Consider the following 15,960-nt stretch of genomic DNA (forward strand, 5'->3'; position numbering starts at 1 on the left):
TAAATAAAAAACATTGTTAAAAAAATGAAAAGCAAACCACAAACTGGAAGAAACTATTTGTAATGCATATATCTGTCAAAAGACTTGTATCTTGAATATATAAAGAACTCATACTTAAACAACATGACAAACCTAAGTTTTAAAAGTGGGCAAATTTGAACCCTTTACTTCATGAAAGAAGAACTGCAGCCCTACCTTAGATCATGCACAGAAATAAATTTCAGGAAGGTCAAAGACCTAACCCCAAAGAGCAAAATGTCGAAGTGTTTAAAGTAAATCATAAGAAAGTGACTTCCTGACATCAGAAAAGGGAATAATTTTCTAAATAAGGCTGGGAAAAGATCGTTGTGGTACATATTTATGAAAGATTGGCATCCAGATTATATAAACAACACTGACAAATTAATCTGAAAAATACAATTGAAAAACTGGCATGTATATTCCCAGCAACTCACAAGGAGGGAAACTTGAGTGGCCAGTCAGTAGGTGAAAAATATACTTAGCCCCATTAGTAATCAGGGAAATGAACATTAAAGTCGCAATGAGACATTTCACACTCATCAGATGGGCAAGTTATGTCTGCCAGCACAAAAGGCTGGGGAGGATGGGGGAAATGTAAGTAGGGGTGCAAATGGAGGCAACCAGTTTGGAGAAACAATTTAGCAATACCTCGCCAAGGTGAACACCTCAGACCCAAAGACAAGCAGCTTCACTTCTAGGTGTCTATCCTAGAAAACTTCTTGTACATATGTGTGACGAGACATAGACAATGATATTTGTGTAGCAAAAAAAAAAAAATGAAAACAATTTAATGGGTCCTTCATAGGGAGATGGATAACAAACAGTGGTTTATTCGTACAAGGGAGTATTATACTATAAGATAATTAAAATGATGAACTGGAACTACATATGCCAACAGTGAAAACTAAAAAGTATAATGCTTAGCTTTTTTAAAAAGCAGTTATAAAATGATATATAGATTATGGTTTCATATATTTGTATTTCTAACCCTTATTACTGTCACTGGAGAGTCAAACTCTGTAAAACATTTGAAAAGATTTATTCTGAGCCAAGTATGAGTGACCATGGCCCATGACACAGTCATCAGGAGACCCTGAGATCATGTGGATGGGGCACAGCCTAGTTTTATACATTTTAGGGAGACACGAAATATCAATCAAATACACGTTAAGATGTACATTGATTTGGTTCATGTCAGGCCTCTGAGCCGAAGCTCACCCATTGTAAACTCTGTGACCTGCACACATACATCCAGATGGCCTGCAGGAGCCAAGAAGTCTGGTGCAGCCAAAAAACCACAAAAGAAGTAAAACAGCCAGTTCCTGCCTTAACTGATTAACCAACATTACATTCCACCATTGTGAGTTGTCCCTGCCCTACCTTAACTAATCAATCGACCTTGTGAAATTCTTCTGGACAATAAGACTTATGATCTCCCCACCATGTACCTTGTGAGCCCCTCCTCTGCTAACAATAAATAACCACCTTTTACTGTAATTTTCCATTACCTACTCAACTCCTATAAAGCAACCCCTTCCCCATCTCCCTTCGACTCCTTTTTTAGATTCAGTCCACCTGCACCCAGGTGATTAAAAAGCTTTATTGCTCACACAAAGCCTGTTAGGTGGTCTCTTCACACGGAGGTGCTTGACATTTGGTGCCATGACTCAGATCGGGGGACCTCCCTCCAGAGATCAATCGCCTGTCCTCCTGCTCTTTGCTCCATGAGAAAATCCACTTACAACCTCAGGTCCTCAGACCGGCCCAAACAAAACACCTCACCAATTTTAAATCGGGTAAGTGGCTTCTTTTTATTCTCTTCTCCAACCTCTCTCGCTATCCCTCAACCTCTTTCTCCTTTCAATTTCCACATCACCCTTCAATCTCTCCCTTCCCTTCATTTCCTTTCCCTTTCTGGTAGAGACAGAGAAGACACGTTTTATCTGTGGACTCCAAACTCCGGTGCTGGTCACGGACTCGGGAAGACAGTCTTCCCTTGGTGTCTAATCACTGCGGGGACGCCTGCCTGATTATTCACCTGCATTCCAGAGGTGTTTAATCACTGTGGGGACACCTGCTTTGATCCTCCACTTTGGTGGCAAGTACAACCTCCCCTGGGTGGCAAGTACCACACCCCTCTCTCCGTGTCTCTACCCCCTCTTTTCTCTGAACTTACCTTTTTCCTATGGGCAACCTTCCACCCTCCATTCCTCCTTCTTCCCCCTTAGTCTGTGTTCTTAAAAACTTAAAACCTCTTAAACTCTCACCTTACCTAAAACCTAAGAACCTTATTTTCTTCTGCAACTCCGCTTGGCCCCAATACAAACTCGACAATGGTTCCAAGTGGCCAGAAAACGGCACTTTCGATTTCTCCATCCTACAAGACCTAGATAAATTTTGTGGAAAAATGGGCAAATGGTCTGAGGTGCCTTACGTCCAGGCATTTTTTACACTTCATTCCCTCCCTAGCTGCTGCTCCCAATGCAACTCATCCCAAATCTTTCTTCTTTCTCTCCTGTCCGTTTCTTCAGTCTCTACCCCAACCTCAGAGTCTTCTGAATCCTCCTTTTCTGCAGACCCCTCTGACCTCTCTCCCCCTCCCCAGGCCACTCCTTGACAGGCTGAATCAAGTCCCAATTCTTCCTCAGCCTCCGCTCCCCCACCTTATAATTCTTCTATCACCTCCCCTCCTCACCCTCAGTCTGGCTGTTTCATTCCATGACTAGCTCTCCCCCACCTGCCCAACAGTTTCCTCTTAGAGAGGTGGCTGGAGCTGAGGGCATAGTAAGGGTTCATGTACCTTTTTCTCTCTCAGACCTTTCCCAAATCAGTCAGCATCTGGGCTCTCTCTCATCAGACCCCACTAAATATATACAGGAATTCCAATATTTGACTCAGTCCTACAATTTAACCTGGAGTGATTTAAATGCCATCCTGACCTCTCCCCTCTCCCCAGATGAGCGGGAACGAGTTTATACCCTAGCCCATGCTCACACGGACACCTGCCGGCATCATGGGCCAGACCTCCAAGAAGGCATCAGGGTAGTTCCCCGAGATGATCCCTGAAGGGAATACCAGACAGGCTTCCCAGGTATAGCTAGGTGAGATTACATGGTCTCTTGCCTAGTTGCAGGGCTAAAAAAGGCAGCATACAAAGCTGTTAGTTGTGACAAGCTTAAAGAAGCCATTCAAGGTAAAGATGAAAACCCAACCCAGTTCTTGGCCCACTTGGCGGCTACCCTTAGATGCTTTACAGCCCTAGACCCTCAAGGGCCAGAAGGCCATCTTATTCTCAATATGCGTTTTATCACCAGTCAGCTCCTGACATTAGAAAAAAGCTTCAAAAATTGGAATCTGGCCCTCAAACCCCACAACAGGAATTAATCAACCTCGCCTTCAAGGTGTTCAACAATAAAGAGGCAGCCAAGCGGCAACGCATTTCAGAGCTGCAACTGCTTGCCTCCGCTGTAAGACAAACCCCAGCCATGCCTTCAGCACACAAAAACTTCAGAACAACCAAACCACAGCCTCCAGCTACTCCTTTAAATCCTCCTCATGGACCTTGCTTCAAGTGCCGCAAAACTGGCCACTGGACCAAGAAATGCCCGCAGCCCAGGATTCTTCCTAAGCCGTGTCCCACCTGTGTGGGACCCCACTGGAAATCGGACTGTCCAACTAATATCACAGCCACTTCTAGGGCCCCTGGAGCTCTGGATCAAAGCTCTCTGGCTGACTGCTTCTCAGATCTTGGCTTAGCGGCTGAAGACTGATGCTGCCCGATCACCTGGGAAAGCCCCCTGGAGCATCATGGACACCGAGCTTCGGGTAACTTTTACAGTGGAGGGTAAGTCTGTCCCCTTTTAAATTGATATGGGGGCTACCCACTCCACATTACCTTCTTTTCAAGGGCCTGTTTCCCTTGCCCCCATAGCTGTTGTGGGTATTGACGGCCAAGCTTCTAAACCTCTTAAAACTCCCCCACTCTGGTGCCAACCCAGACAACATTCTTTTATGCACTATTTTAGTTATCCCCACCTGCCCAGTTTCCTTATTAGGCTGAGACATTTTAACCAAATTATCTGCTTCCCTGATTATTCCTAGGCTACTGCCACACCTCATTGCTATCCTTTTGCCCAATTCAAGGCCTCTTTCACATCCTCCCTTTGTGTCTCCCCACCTTAATCCACAAGTGTGGGATACCTCTACTCCTTCTCTGGGAACCGACCATGCACCCCTTACCATTCCATTAAAACCTAATCACCGTTACCCTGCTCAACGCCAGTATCCCATCCCACAGCAGGATTTAAAGGGATGAAGCCTATTATCACTTGCCTGTTAACAGCATGGCCTTTTAAAGCCTACAAATTCTCCTTACAACTCCCCTATCCTACCTGTCCAGAAGCCGGCTAGTTCAAGACCTTCGCCTTTTAAAGCCTACAAATTCTCCTTACAACTCCCCTATCCTACCCACCCAGAAACCGTGCAAGTCCTACAGGTTAGTTCAAGACCTTTGCCTCATAAATCAAATTGTCCTTCCCATCCATCCTGTTGTGCCAAACCCCTATACTCTCCTCTCCTCAGTACCCCCTTCCACAACTCATTATTCTGTTATCGACCTCAAAGATGCCTTCTTTACCATCCCCTTGCATCCCTCCTCCCAACCTCTTTTCACCTTTACCTGAACTGACCCCGACACCCACCAGTCCCAGCAACTCACCTGGACTGTCCTACCCCAAGGTTTCAGGGACAGCCCACACTACTTTGGTCAGGCCCTCTCTCATGACTGACTTTCTTTCTGCTCATCTGCCTCCCACCTTATTCAATATGTTGATGACCTTCTTCTTTGCAGCCCCTCTTACCAGTCTTCCCAGCAGAACACTATCCTACTTCTTCAACACCTCTACTCAAAAGGGTACTGAGTATCCCCTTCAAGGCTCAAATGTCTTCCCCTAGTGTTACATATCTCGGCATAGTTCTCCATCAACATACACACACTCTTCCTGCAGACCGTGTTCAGTTAATCTCCCAGACCCCTATCCCGACCACCAAACAACAACTCCTTTCCTTCTTAGGCATTGTTGGATACTTGCAACTCTGGGTACCAAGCTTTGCCATTCTAACCAAACCGCTTTACAAGCTCACTGAAGGTGATTTAACTGATCCCGTAGACCCTAAGTCCTTTCCCCATTCTTCCTTTCATTCTCTCAAAAAGGCCCTAGAAACAGCTCCCACACTGGCACTGCCTGACTCGTCTCAACCTTTTTCCTTTCACACAGCTGAAATACAACGCTGTGCTGCTGGAGTCCTCACACAGGAGCCAGGCCCACGATCTATAGCCTTTCTATCCAAACAACTTGACCTCACAGTTCTAAGCTGGCCCTCATGTCTACTTGCGGTGGCAGCTGCTGCTTTAATACGTCTAGAAGCCCTCACAATCACAAGCTATGTTCCACTTACCCTCTACAGTTCTCACAACCTTCAAGCATTAATATCCTCCTCACACTTTTCACACTTACTATCTGCCCCTCGACATCTCCAGTTCTATTCACTCTTTATTAAAACCCCAACAGTAACTATTGCCCATGGGCCCGATTTCAACCCAGCTTCTCACTTAGCACCCATCACAAGCCCTGAGCCACACGACTGTATCTCCCTAATACACATAGCATCTTCCCCCTTTCCTCATATTTCTATTTTTCCAATCCCAAACCCAGACCACACTTAGTTTATTGATGGCAGTTCCTCTAAACCCAGCCAAATCTCGCCAGCTAAATCTGGTTATGCTGTTGTGTCCCATAGCTCTATTGTCAAGGCTCCTGCTCTTCCTCCCTCCACTACTTCCCAACAAGCTGAACTGATTGCTTTAAACCATGCACTCTCTCTTGCCAAAGGAATGCACATTAACATTTACACTGACTCCAAATATGCTTTCCACGTCCTCCATGACCATGCTGCCACTTGGACTGAAAGAGGTTTTCTCACCACACAGGGCTCTTCCATCATCAATGCCTCTCTAATAAAGGCCCTCCTTAAGGCTGCTCTCTTGCGGGCCAAGGCTGGGGTCATTCACTGTAAAGACACCAGAAACCAACTGATCTTATTGCTAAAGGAAATGCCTATGCTGACAAAACAGCCAAGGAAATAACCAATGCCTCCACACCCGCTAGTATTCCAGCCCCCACTCCAGAAGGCCAGTATTTCTCTTTCTCCTCTATGACCCCCACGTACTCTTCTTCTAAAAACCCGCTTTCCCAGTCTTTTCCAACTCGGGGCAAGTGGTTCTTAGATCATGGAAAATTCATTCTTCCTTAGCTTAATCCAGGAGACAAAGATTATTTTACTTATTATGTCTCCTGCGTAGGCTCTACAATCAAAACTATTGAACTTCTCCATTCAGACAACCACTCACACCTATGGGAAAAGGGTAATATAATAGATCATTGGCTTAACAACAGGGAATCCCATTCATATGACAGAAAATGGGGACAAAAAGCTTTGGTATGTAAAACATTATTCCTTCCCCGGCCTAAAAACTCATCGCCATCTACATTAAAGCTAATATGCCTGATTACTGTTTTTAGAGAACTTACTAGGGCAATTCCAAGCTCAAAAATATGCTAACTGGCACCTTGTTAGCTATGTAGAAATGCACCCTAGACCCGAAACTTACTAGACTAACTCATTATAAAATTTTCTTTAAGGTGTCCATGCAGTCCCTGGTCATACTTGAAGCAGTCCTGAGAAACATCGCCCCTACCCCCATAATCCCCAGAAAAAACTGATATTTTCTTTATCTTTTCTTATAACTTTATATTTTATAAATAAAAAGACAGGAATGTCAAGCCTCTGAGCTGAAGCTCAGCCATTGTAACCCCTGTGACCTGCACATATATGTCCAGATGGCCTGCAGGAGCCAAGAAGTCTGGAGTAGCTGAAAAACGACAAAAGAAGTGAAACAGCTAGCTCCTGCCTTAACTGACTGACCAACCTTATGACATTCCACATTATGACTTGTTCTGGCCCTGCCCCAACTGATTAATTGACCTTGTGACATTCTTCTTTTGGATAATGAGTCTTATGGTCTCCCCACCATGCACCCTGTAACCCCCTCCTCTGCTAACAATAGATAACCTCCTTTAACTGTAACTTTCCACTGCCTACCCAAGTCCTATAAAGCTGCCTCTCTCCTGCCTCCCTTCGCTGACTCTTTTCAGACTCAGCCCACTTGCACCCAAGTGAATAAACAGCCTTATTGCTCACACAAAACCTGTTTAGGTGGTCTTCTCTACGGACACACGTGACAGTTCAGAAAGGTGGGACAACTTGAAATGGGGTGGGTGGAGGTGTTCCAGGTCATAGGTAGATTTTAAAGTTTCTCATTGGCAATCGGTTGAAAGAGTCAAGTTATTCTCCAAAGACCTGGAATCAATAGAAAGAAATGTCTGGGTTATGATGACAAGGGATTGTGGAGACCAAGGTTTTATCATGCAGATAAAGCCTCCAGGTACCAGGCTTCACAGAATAGATTGTAAATGTTTCTTATCAGACTTAAGGTCTGTGTTGATGTTAATTCTGGTTAGCTCTTCCTGAAATCAAAAAGGGAGGAGGGTACAGTGAGGCATATCCAACCCTCCCTTCCCATCATGGCCTGAACCAGTTTTTTTCACGTTAACTTTGGAATGCCCTGGCCAAGAGGAGGTGTGCATTCAGATGGTTGGAGGTTAGAATTTAATTTTGGTTTACATTAGCTAGAAAGAGAGAGAGAGAGTGTGTGTGTGTTATGGATACACACAGACTGGATTCTTTGACACTGAAAGGGCTCACTGAGCCTTCTTGGCAGCTCCCTGGGGACCTGCTTGGAGCCTGGAAAGCTAAAAACAACATTTCCCAGAAAGCTTTGGAGCCAGTTTTTGCAAGGGACTTGGGGACTGTGAAGAAGATGCACCTGGGTAAGTGTTAGTGGCAGAAATGAACAACTCGAGGCAGAGGCCATGCACAGGATGGAGCTCTTCTGGCAAACACGGTACTAGACCCATATGATCCCCCCAGGGCGAGTGAGGTTCTGCATCTAGTCTAGTCCACAGGTCACTCATGCTAAGCTGTGGTGGTAGGGGTGATGGCAGCTTGCTCATGTGGCACTGGGACTGTATGCGTGTCTCCTAGGGTCAGTGGCAGCAGTGTTAGCTCCATCACTGTGGCAGGAGCCAAAGGGATCTGGGGTCAGTGACTTTATGTGACCAGTTTTGTGGAACAATTGTCAGCCTTGTTACCTGGATTTAACCCAGAAGCTCTTCTTCTAGCCCTGCCAAGGATTCTTGAACTATTTAATACACCTTAGAAAATGCATTTTTCCTTAAACTATTAATAGGTAGAGTTTATGTCTATTGTTTGCACCAAAGAACCCTGGCTTATAGAAGACAGTGATCAGCCTCTACCTCAGGGTACTGATTGGCTCAGAAGAAGGAAATAGGGAGAGAAAATAGGGTGAGGGTGATGGAGCTTTGTGTATGTCACTATTTATTTCTTTGAAAAAGACAGGGAGATGTGTGAGGCAAATATGGCAAACATATAGTTACTCTTTGAGTGTTTTTTTGTGGGTATCTGAAGCAATATTTTTGTGCTTTTCTAGATGTTTAAAATATTTTATTATTCAAAAGTAACGTTTAAGGCTGAGCTTGGTGGCTCATGCCTGTAATCCCAGTACTTGGGAAGGCTGAGGTGGGTGGATCCCTTGAACCCAAGACCAGCCTGAGCAACATGGCAAAATCCCAAAACTTAGTCAGGCACAGTGGCACACACCTGTAGTCCCAGCTACTCGCAAGGCGGAGGCGAGCGGCTCCGTGTATACTGGGGCCAGGCAGGGGGGACACTCACCAGCAGAAGCATCCCAGAGGGGCAGTGGCAGCCAGGGTGGCAGGTCTGGTTAGTCCCTCTTGGGGCGCTGAGCTCTGCACAGGAGGCAGGGCCCTGGGCACAGTCCAGCCACTGCTTGCCCCTGGGACACATGCCAGGCACTGGCCCTGGGGACACAGAAATTGACAGCCCAGCCCCAGAGCACTCAGCTCTCCCCTGAGCTCCCAACCTGGGAGAGGCACCAGCTCTGGGTATGGGTGGGGTGCTCATGGGGACTGCACAAGGGCTGAGGGACAGGGCTGTGCTGGGGTGGCAGTCAGGGGGTTGACAGTGCCCTGGGTTGGTAAGAAGGAGAACTGGAGGGTCCCCAGGGCAGGCCTCACCTGCGCAGGGCTGCAGGCCACAGGTGGAGAACTCCATGAGGCTGCGCAGGCCGCTGCCTCGGGTGCGGTTCCTGTAACCACCACCACAGGGCACAGAGCACGGAGACCAAGGGCCCCACTCCCCACCAGGACCTGGGGGTGGTACCCAGGTCACCACAGGCCCTGCCTCCCATACCCACCCCACCTTCTCCTCCTCTCACCCAGACACCCCTGGGGACCCTCCACCACTTCACCTGCAGCGCCATAGCCCACTTAAGGTGCCTCACACCTGCTTGGGGGGGCTCCAGGATTCAGCCTAGAACTGGGCTGGTCTCTAGGGAGAAGCTGGGGCTATTCTGAGGAGGGGCCCTGTTAGGGAATGCACCCTCAAGGAGTCTCTGGGGACCACCTCTTAGCGGCATCTCTTAACGAAGTCTCTCGCACTTCTCTGGAGGTTCAGGGTGGGGGGTGATGGGCGTCTTCTTGGCTTCTCTCTGGAAGGTTCTTTAAGGAGGTCTCAGGACCTCAGTCCTAGCTCTCACCTCGACATGGCCGCAGGCTGCAGAATTCAGCCTCCATGGTGGGGCCTTGGCACTCAGCACCCCCAAAGGCAGCTGGGGGTGCAGTGCCTGCCCGGAAGCGGCGCCAAATGCCCACGTTGCAGCTGCGGCTACAGAGACTCCACGGGGTCCAGGGACTCCAGCCACAGGCCACTGCCAGGGCGTGTTGGGGGCGGGGGGCAGAGGGCAGTGTGTGTGAAACCAGGTCAGTCTTCTCATACCCTAACTTCCCTGGGCACCACCGAGCTCCCAGGAGTTTATCTCAGGTGGGGCCTAAGTCCCCTATGGTCCCTGAGGACCCACCACTGCCCAATTCCCGTGTGCCCCAAGCATGGGGGTACCTGGGCAGCGCTCCGAGGTGCATGCCATCTCACCGGAGACGCAGGTGCTGCAGAGAGAGGAGGCAGTGAGGCTCTACCTGGCCATCACGGCCACAGTCAGCCCTTACCCCCGGGGAAGCAGCTGAGACCACTGCAGAAGACAAACCCGAGGGTCTGGGGTGTGAAGCTTGCTGCCCATGTCCCCTGTGAAGTTCGCGAGTGCCCTCAGTGAGCCCCACAATGCCCAGGCGCTGCGCTGTCCTTTGTCCCAAGGTCTCATCCATTTGTATTTATTGGGAAACGACCTCGAGGGCCAGGGCCAGGTAGGAGGGGTTTAGAGAGAGCTGGAGTTCTCCTAGGAGGGAGAACTGGGTACTTCTCCACACTTGCTGTTCTCTCCAATACATGTTTTAAAGCCTATTTATTAAATACTGGAGGTCCCAGAAAAAGATCGGAGAGACGAACAGTGAGAAAGAAAGCGCAGGAGGGAGGAAGAATAAAGGAGGAGGAAATCGAAGGAGGGGAAGGGTATATAAAGCAAAAAGCAAGAGGGAAACGAAGAATGGCCCGGGCGCAGTGGCTCACGCCTGTAATCCCAGCAATTTGGGAGGCTGAGGCAGGTGGATCACTTGAAGTCAGGAGTTGGAGACCAGCCTGGCCAAATGGTGAAACCCCGTCTCTACTAAAAATACAAAAATTAGCCTGGCATGGTGGTAGGTGCCTGTTATCCCAGCTACTAGGGAGGCTGAGGCAGGAGAATTGCTTGAACCCGGGAAGTGGAGGTTGCAGTGAGCTGAGAGGCGGAGGTTGCAGTGAGCTGAGATCGCACCACTGCACTCCAGCCTGGGCGACAGAGCGAGACTCCATCTCAAAACAAACAAACAAACAAACAAAGAATGAAGGAAATGAAGAAAAAGAAAAAAGAGGGAAATCGCTTGGAGCACCCTCTGCTGGCAGGTCCTGATGTCAGCTTTGGGTACTGGGCACTTGAATGTTTCTGAACAGAAATCAAGTGGATCCCAGGTATGAAATTATATTCAGGAAAGAGAACCAGAGAAAGCTGTGATGAGAGGTTAGACCCTCTCCCATCTCTAGTTCTATCATAAATCACTCCATCGATCTGAGACCCAATCTTCCCATAAGTCAAATGCGGATGACCACTCACTCTAGTATTCCCAGGACCCTGCCTGGCACCCGTGGCTGCTGTGTTGTGTTTGGGGAACGGAGCACCCCACCACGGGGTGTGCTTGTGAGAGGGAGCCCACGCCTGCCCACCTGTAGATCCCTGGCCCCTCTCCCACATTGCCCCCACGCTGTGACCCACCAGTTGTTGCAGGAGTCCAGGCGAGCCATTGCTCCTGATGCATAGAGCTGCCCATGCAGCTGGCAGGGGCACTGGCTGCGGGGCAGGCAGCTAGCATTGTGCAGGAACAGACCAGGGGGGCAGGTGCAGCCGGGGGTGCAGAAGCCCGTACACTCTATCCCGGGGCCCTGTGTCAGGCACAGCCGAGGGCAAGGGCCCCCCTCCTGGTGACACTGCTCTGCTGAGCGGAACACCATGTCCTCTGGGCACTGGGCTGGATAGGAAGACAAAGCAGGTCTCAGCAGGGGCAGGAGGGACGGGAAGGGATGGGAAGGGAAGGGAGGCAGAGGGGCGGAAGGGAACCTGCAAGCAGGGCATGGGGCGGCAGCCTGCCGGGCAGGACTGTGCCAGAGAAGCCACCCCTCCTGCCCCTACCCTCACAGTTGTGCTCCAGTGTCTGGGATGGCACAAGGACACAGTCACGGCTTTGTTCTACTTTAATACAAATATTCTTGAGAACAGACCACGAGGACTCCAGTCATCTGGGATAGGAGGAACGCTCAGAGGACAAGGGAGAGTAAGGAAGGGGCCAGGGGCTTCAAAGTGCGAGCTCTGCTCCCCCACGATTCTGGCCCTGAGTGTGTTCTGCCCTAAGGAAGGCCAGTCTGACTCCCTCGGGGAGCCCGTTCTCTGGGGAAGGAGGCCTGCCTCCACCAAAGAAGAGCAAAGGGCTGAGGGGCCACAGCTGCTGGGACCTGGTCCCCAGTGGCAGGTGGGAGAGGCAGGGAGCTAGAGGAGACACAGGAAATCCCAGGCTCCCTTAGCTCCAGGCATTACCTGGCATGGAGTCAGAGGGCAGTGATGGGCGAAGGTGAGGGTGGGGGAAAGGTCAAAATCCCCAGGAGCTGGGCCAGGGAGCCCCGCTGGAAAATAGGCAGGGAGCCTGGTACCTGTGCAGGGCTGCGTGTTGCAGTCCCTTGTCTGACTGTGGGGTCCTGGGCACGTGGTGTCCCCTGGAGCCAAGCTGGAGCAGCTGCGCCCGCGTGTCTGGATGCCTCCATCACAGGGGGCTGAGCAAGTGGACCAGGGAGCCCACAGACCCCAGACGCTTGGCACTGCCAGGAAGAGCCCAATCCAGAGTCACAGACACCGGCACGGCAAAGACAGTCCAGGATAGGGCATCGTGGGGCTGGAGCTGCATAGCTTGCAGGGTCTTAACTGCAGCCCCCAGCCCCCACCTACATCTACCACTCAGGCTGGCTTCCTGCGAGATGGCTGGGGTGGGAGAGGCTTAAGGACAATAGCCAGGTTTGCTCCAACCCTTGGCCCCTCCCAGGTGTCTAGAACTGAATCAAGGGCATTCTTCTTTGCTCCTCATCCTACCCCAGTGTCCGAGCCACCCCTGGGCCCAAGGGGGATACCTGGGCATACAGGGGGGCTGCAGGGCTCCTCCTGGGTGGCCTCTCCTTGGCAGAATGAATCCCCAGGGCTGAGGCAGAGTCGGGAACGACTGCGCCAGCCGGGGCCCCCTCCAGGGGCAAGGCAGCTCTGGGAGCAGGAGGACCAGGAAGTCCAGGGCGTCCAGCCCAGCACCTCTGTGGAGGGGGGAACAGGACACGCCATTTGTGCAAAGGCCTTTTCTGGCAGGGCTGGGGAGGGTCGGGGAGCCTGGGTTACGTCTGAGAAACTAGGTGGGCAGAAGAGGGCTCACAAGGAGGAGGGAGGCTGCTCTGGGCTCAGGGTGCAGCCTCTGCCCCTTCTCAGCTCACTTGCTGGGACCCCCACTTTCCAGCCCCACCTTTTTTCTGCTTTTTTGGGGGGTTGAGGACAGGATCTGTCAGCTGGAGTGCAGTGGCATGCTTATAGCTTGCCGCAGTCTCTACCTCCTAAGCTCACGTGATCTCCCATCTCAGCCTCCCGAGGAGCTGGGACCACAGGCATGCGCCACCACGACCAGCTACATTTTTAATTTTTTTTTTTTTAAGAGATGGGGTCTCTCTATGTTGCCCAGGCTGGTCTTGAACTCCTGGCCTCAAGCAATCCTCCCACCTTGGCCTCCCAATGTGCTGGAATGATCGGCGTGGGCCACTGCACCCGGCCTCCAGCCCCACTTCTCCCCCTCAGGAGCCAGACACGGAGCCTCCTGTGAACCTGGGCTCAACTACATTCCCACATCTCTCTCCTGGACTCAGACAGCACCTCAGCAGGACCACCACCAATCCTCATGTTTCCCCCAGATCAACGCTTCCTGATCCTTCTATGCCAGAAACTGATTAAGAGTCCCTGTGGACACTGTCAATGTCCCACCAGCCACTCTCCACTGGCCCCTCTTTCCCTCCTACTGCAAGAGCCTGGCCCAGACCCCCTGGATGCACCCTGCCTCTCCCCCCTCCCCTCCCCCACTCCTCTTTCTTCCCCATTGCCCACCTCGTCCCATTGCCCACCTCGTCCCATTGCCCACCTCGTCCCATTGCCCTGCACACCAGTGAGGCTGCGCCTGCTCTGCAGAGACCTCCACTGGCACAGGCACTGTCTGAGAAGCACCCGGTGGGTGGAAAGAGGGAAACCGTCTGGCACCTTCATCTGGCCTCTAAATGTTGCTGCTGGCCTCCCTCAACCCACCAGCCTCACCTCTCCCGCCCGGCTCTGCAGTTGCCTGCTCCACGCAGGCCAGCCTGCTCCTGGCGCCCGGGCAGTCTGGGCGGGAGTCTCTGCCTCTCCCCATCAAAGCGCCTCCACCAAGGCCCGTTCAAGGGCTGCCTCTCAGACTGCAGAGGTGTTACCAATCCCCCACGTAGAGTGGTCAGTGGGTCCCATCCCGTGTGTTCTCAGGGTACAGAACTGGGAGGAGGAAGGGGGAGCTCCTGCACCCAGGCTCCCGGCGATACCTGTCCCACACTCTGCGTGGCAGCCCTGCAGTTCCTGCCGGTCACCTTCACACGGGGCACCCCCTCCCAGGCTGCCGCAGGGTTGGAGAGAGACCTGGGGAGAGAGGCAGCCCTGAGCACCCGCTCTGCTCTCTCCCTGCCTTCACTCCCACCTTCTTCATCCTTCATCCCCTGTCCGCCATCTTCCCACTATCGCCCCCTCAGGGCTGACCTGGCTCCTCGCCTCCCTGGGCCCCACCACTCCTTCTCACACCTCCGACCACCCCTGTCGCACACCTGAACCTAGCCCTCACTCCGGAGCCACAGGAGCGGTCGCAGGGAGCCCAGGAAGACCAGGCTGACCAGCCGCAGGGCAGGGGGCAGCCCCCTGGTTGGCACAGCAACTCCCCCTTCTCACACATGCTGCAGGGGAGGGAGAGGCTGAGGAACCGGTCAGGGCTGGGGAGACCCCGGGACAGTGCCCTCCCTGGTGCGGCCGCCCTCACCATTGGCTGCAGTTGCCCAGGAAGAAGGACACCCCTGGCCACTTCAGCTCTTCGCCCACCAGGCAGGGGCACTCAGAGAGAGGCAGGCAGCGAGTGTCATGCAGAAGGAGCCCCGGGGGACAGCGGCATCCTGGGAGTATGTGGAAGAGGGCACTCAGCCCCAAGGGGCACAGCAGGGAGGAGAGGCTGGAGACTGGGGGCTGGTGGGCCTGTGTGGGCACCCCACAGTCCCTCTGCAGGCCAGGTCTGCCTCACCTTCCACACAATGCCCACTGCAGCTTCTGTTGGCCTTGGGATCCAGGCAGGAGGGTGGGCACGGGGGCACCAGACCCTTCTGGCACAGATCGGCACTCACATACACACGGCCCAGCTCGCAGTCTGGTGGGAGATGGGCACCAGGTGAGCCTAGGTGTTGGGAGGCCCAACCGCCCCATGACCACAGTGCTCCCTCCCTGTCCCCAGCCCAGCTCCCCCTTACCTGTGCCACCTGAGCAGGGCTGCAAGCCACAGGGTGCCCTCTCTTGGGAGGCCCCGGGGCAGGGGGCACCGCCGTTCTTGGGTGGGGGTCCACACAGCTTCTCCGGCGACTCTGATGGCCACCCCCGCAGGAGACGCTGCAGGCTCCCCAGGCCTCCCACGGGACCCACGCCCCAGCCACTGTTGGGGAAGGCAGCATGTGGCTCCACCAGGAGGGTCCAGGAGACACAGGCTATGAGAGAGTGGCCACGGCCATGGCTCCCCTCCTCCCCCAGCCTGGGCAGCGGCCAGCGAGGCAGCCAAGGGCCCTGCCCTGGGCGTTCCACAGCTCCTCTTCTGTCCCAGGAAACCTCCCCTAGGTGGCAGGTGCCTGGAGAAAGGGCTCTAGGTGCCTCCCAGGACAAAAGCTCTGCTCCCTGGGAAGGGGCCGGGACTGCGGGGATGGATTGATGGACAGATTTGTGAGTAGGCAGATGGATGATGGGTGGCTGATGAATACATGGATAGAGGGGTGGGGGGTGGGGAGTGAGGGGGTGGGGGGGTGGGTGGATGGATGGGTGGGTGAGTGGGTGGGTTAGTGGATGTGAGGGTGAGTAGACAGATGGATGGGTGGCTGATGAATACATGGATAGAGGGGTGGGAGGTGGGTGGGTGTGTGGGTGGGTGGATGGATGGATGGATGGGTGGGTGA

General features: G+C 52.3%; 1 protein-coding gene across 1 annotated transcript in view; it reads right to left on the reverse strand.

Moving 5' to 3' along the window:
• The window catches only part of LOC129040111 (SCO-spondin-like), a 49,215-nt gene that overhangs the window by 6,305 nt on the left and 26,950 nt on the right, over window positions 1–15,960 (reverse strand). Inside the window, 14 exon segments of the mRNA XM_063667975.1 lie at window positions 8,896–9,041; window positions 9,258–9,328; window positions 9,779–9,949; window positions 10,138–10,184; window positions 11,441–11,693; window positions 12,370–12,534; window positions 12,841–13,014; window positions 14,308–14,371; window positions 14,374–14,401; window positions 14,584–14,709; window positions 14,793–14,922; window positions 15,048–15,170; window positions 15,271–15,360; window positions 15,363–15,449. Coding sequence (XP_063524045.1) covers window positions 8,896–9,041; window positions 9,258–9,328; window positions 9,779–9,949; window positions 10,138–10,184; window positions 11,441–11,693; window positions 12,370–12,534; window positions 12,841–13,014; window positions 14,308–14,371; window positions 14,374–14,401; window positions 14,584–14,709; window positions 14,793–14,922; window positions 15,048–15,170; window positions 15,271–15,360; window positions 15,363–15,449 — 1,675 coding nt within the window.

Source organism: Pongo pygmaeus, chromosome 6 (assembly GCF_028885625.2).
Source record: "Pongo pygmaeus isolate AG05252 chromosome 6, NHGRI_mPonPyg2-v2.0_pri, whole genome shotgun sequence".
Taxonomy (NCBI): domain Eukaryota; kingdom Metazoa; phylum Chordata; class Mammalia; order Primates; family Hominidae; genus Pongo; species Pongo pygmaeus.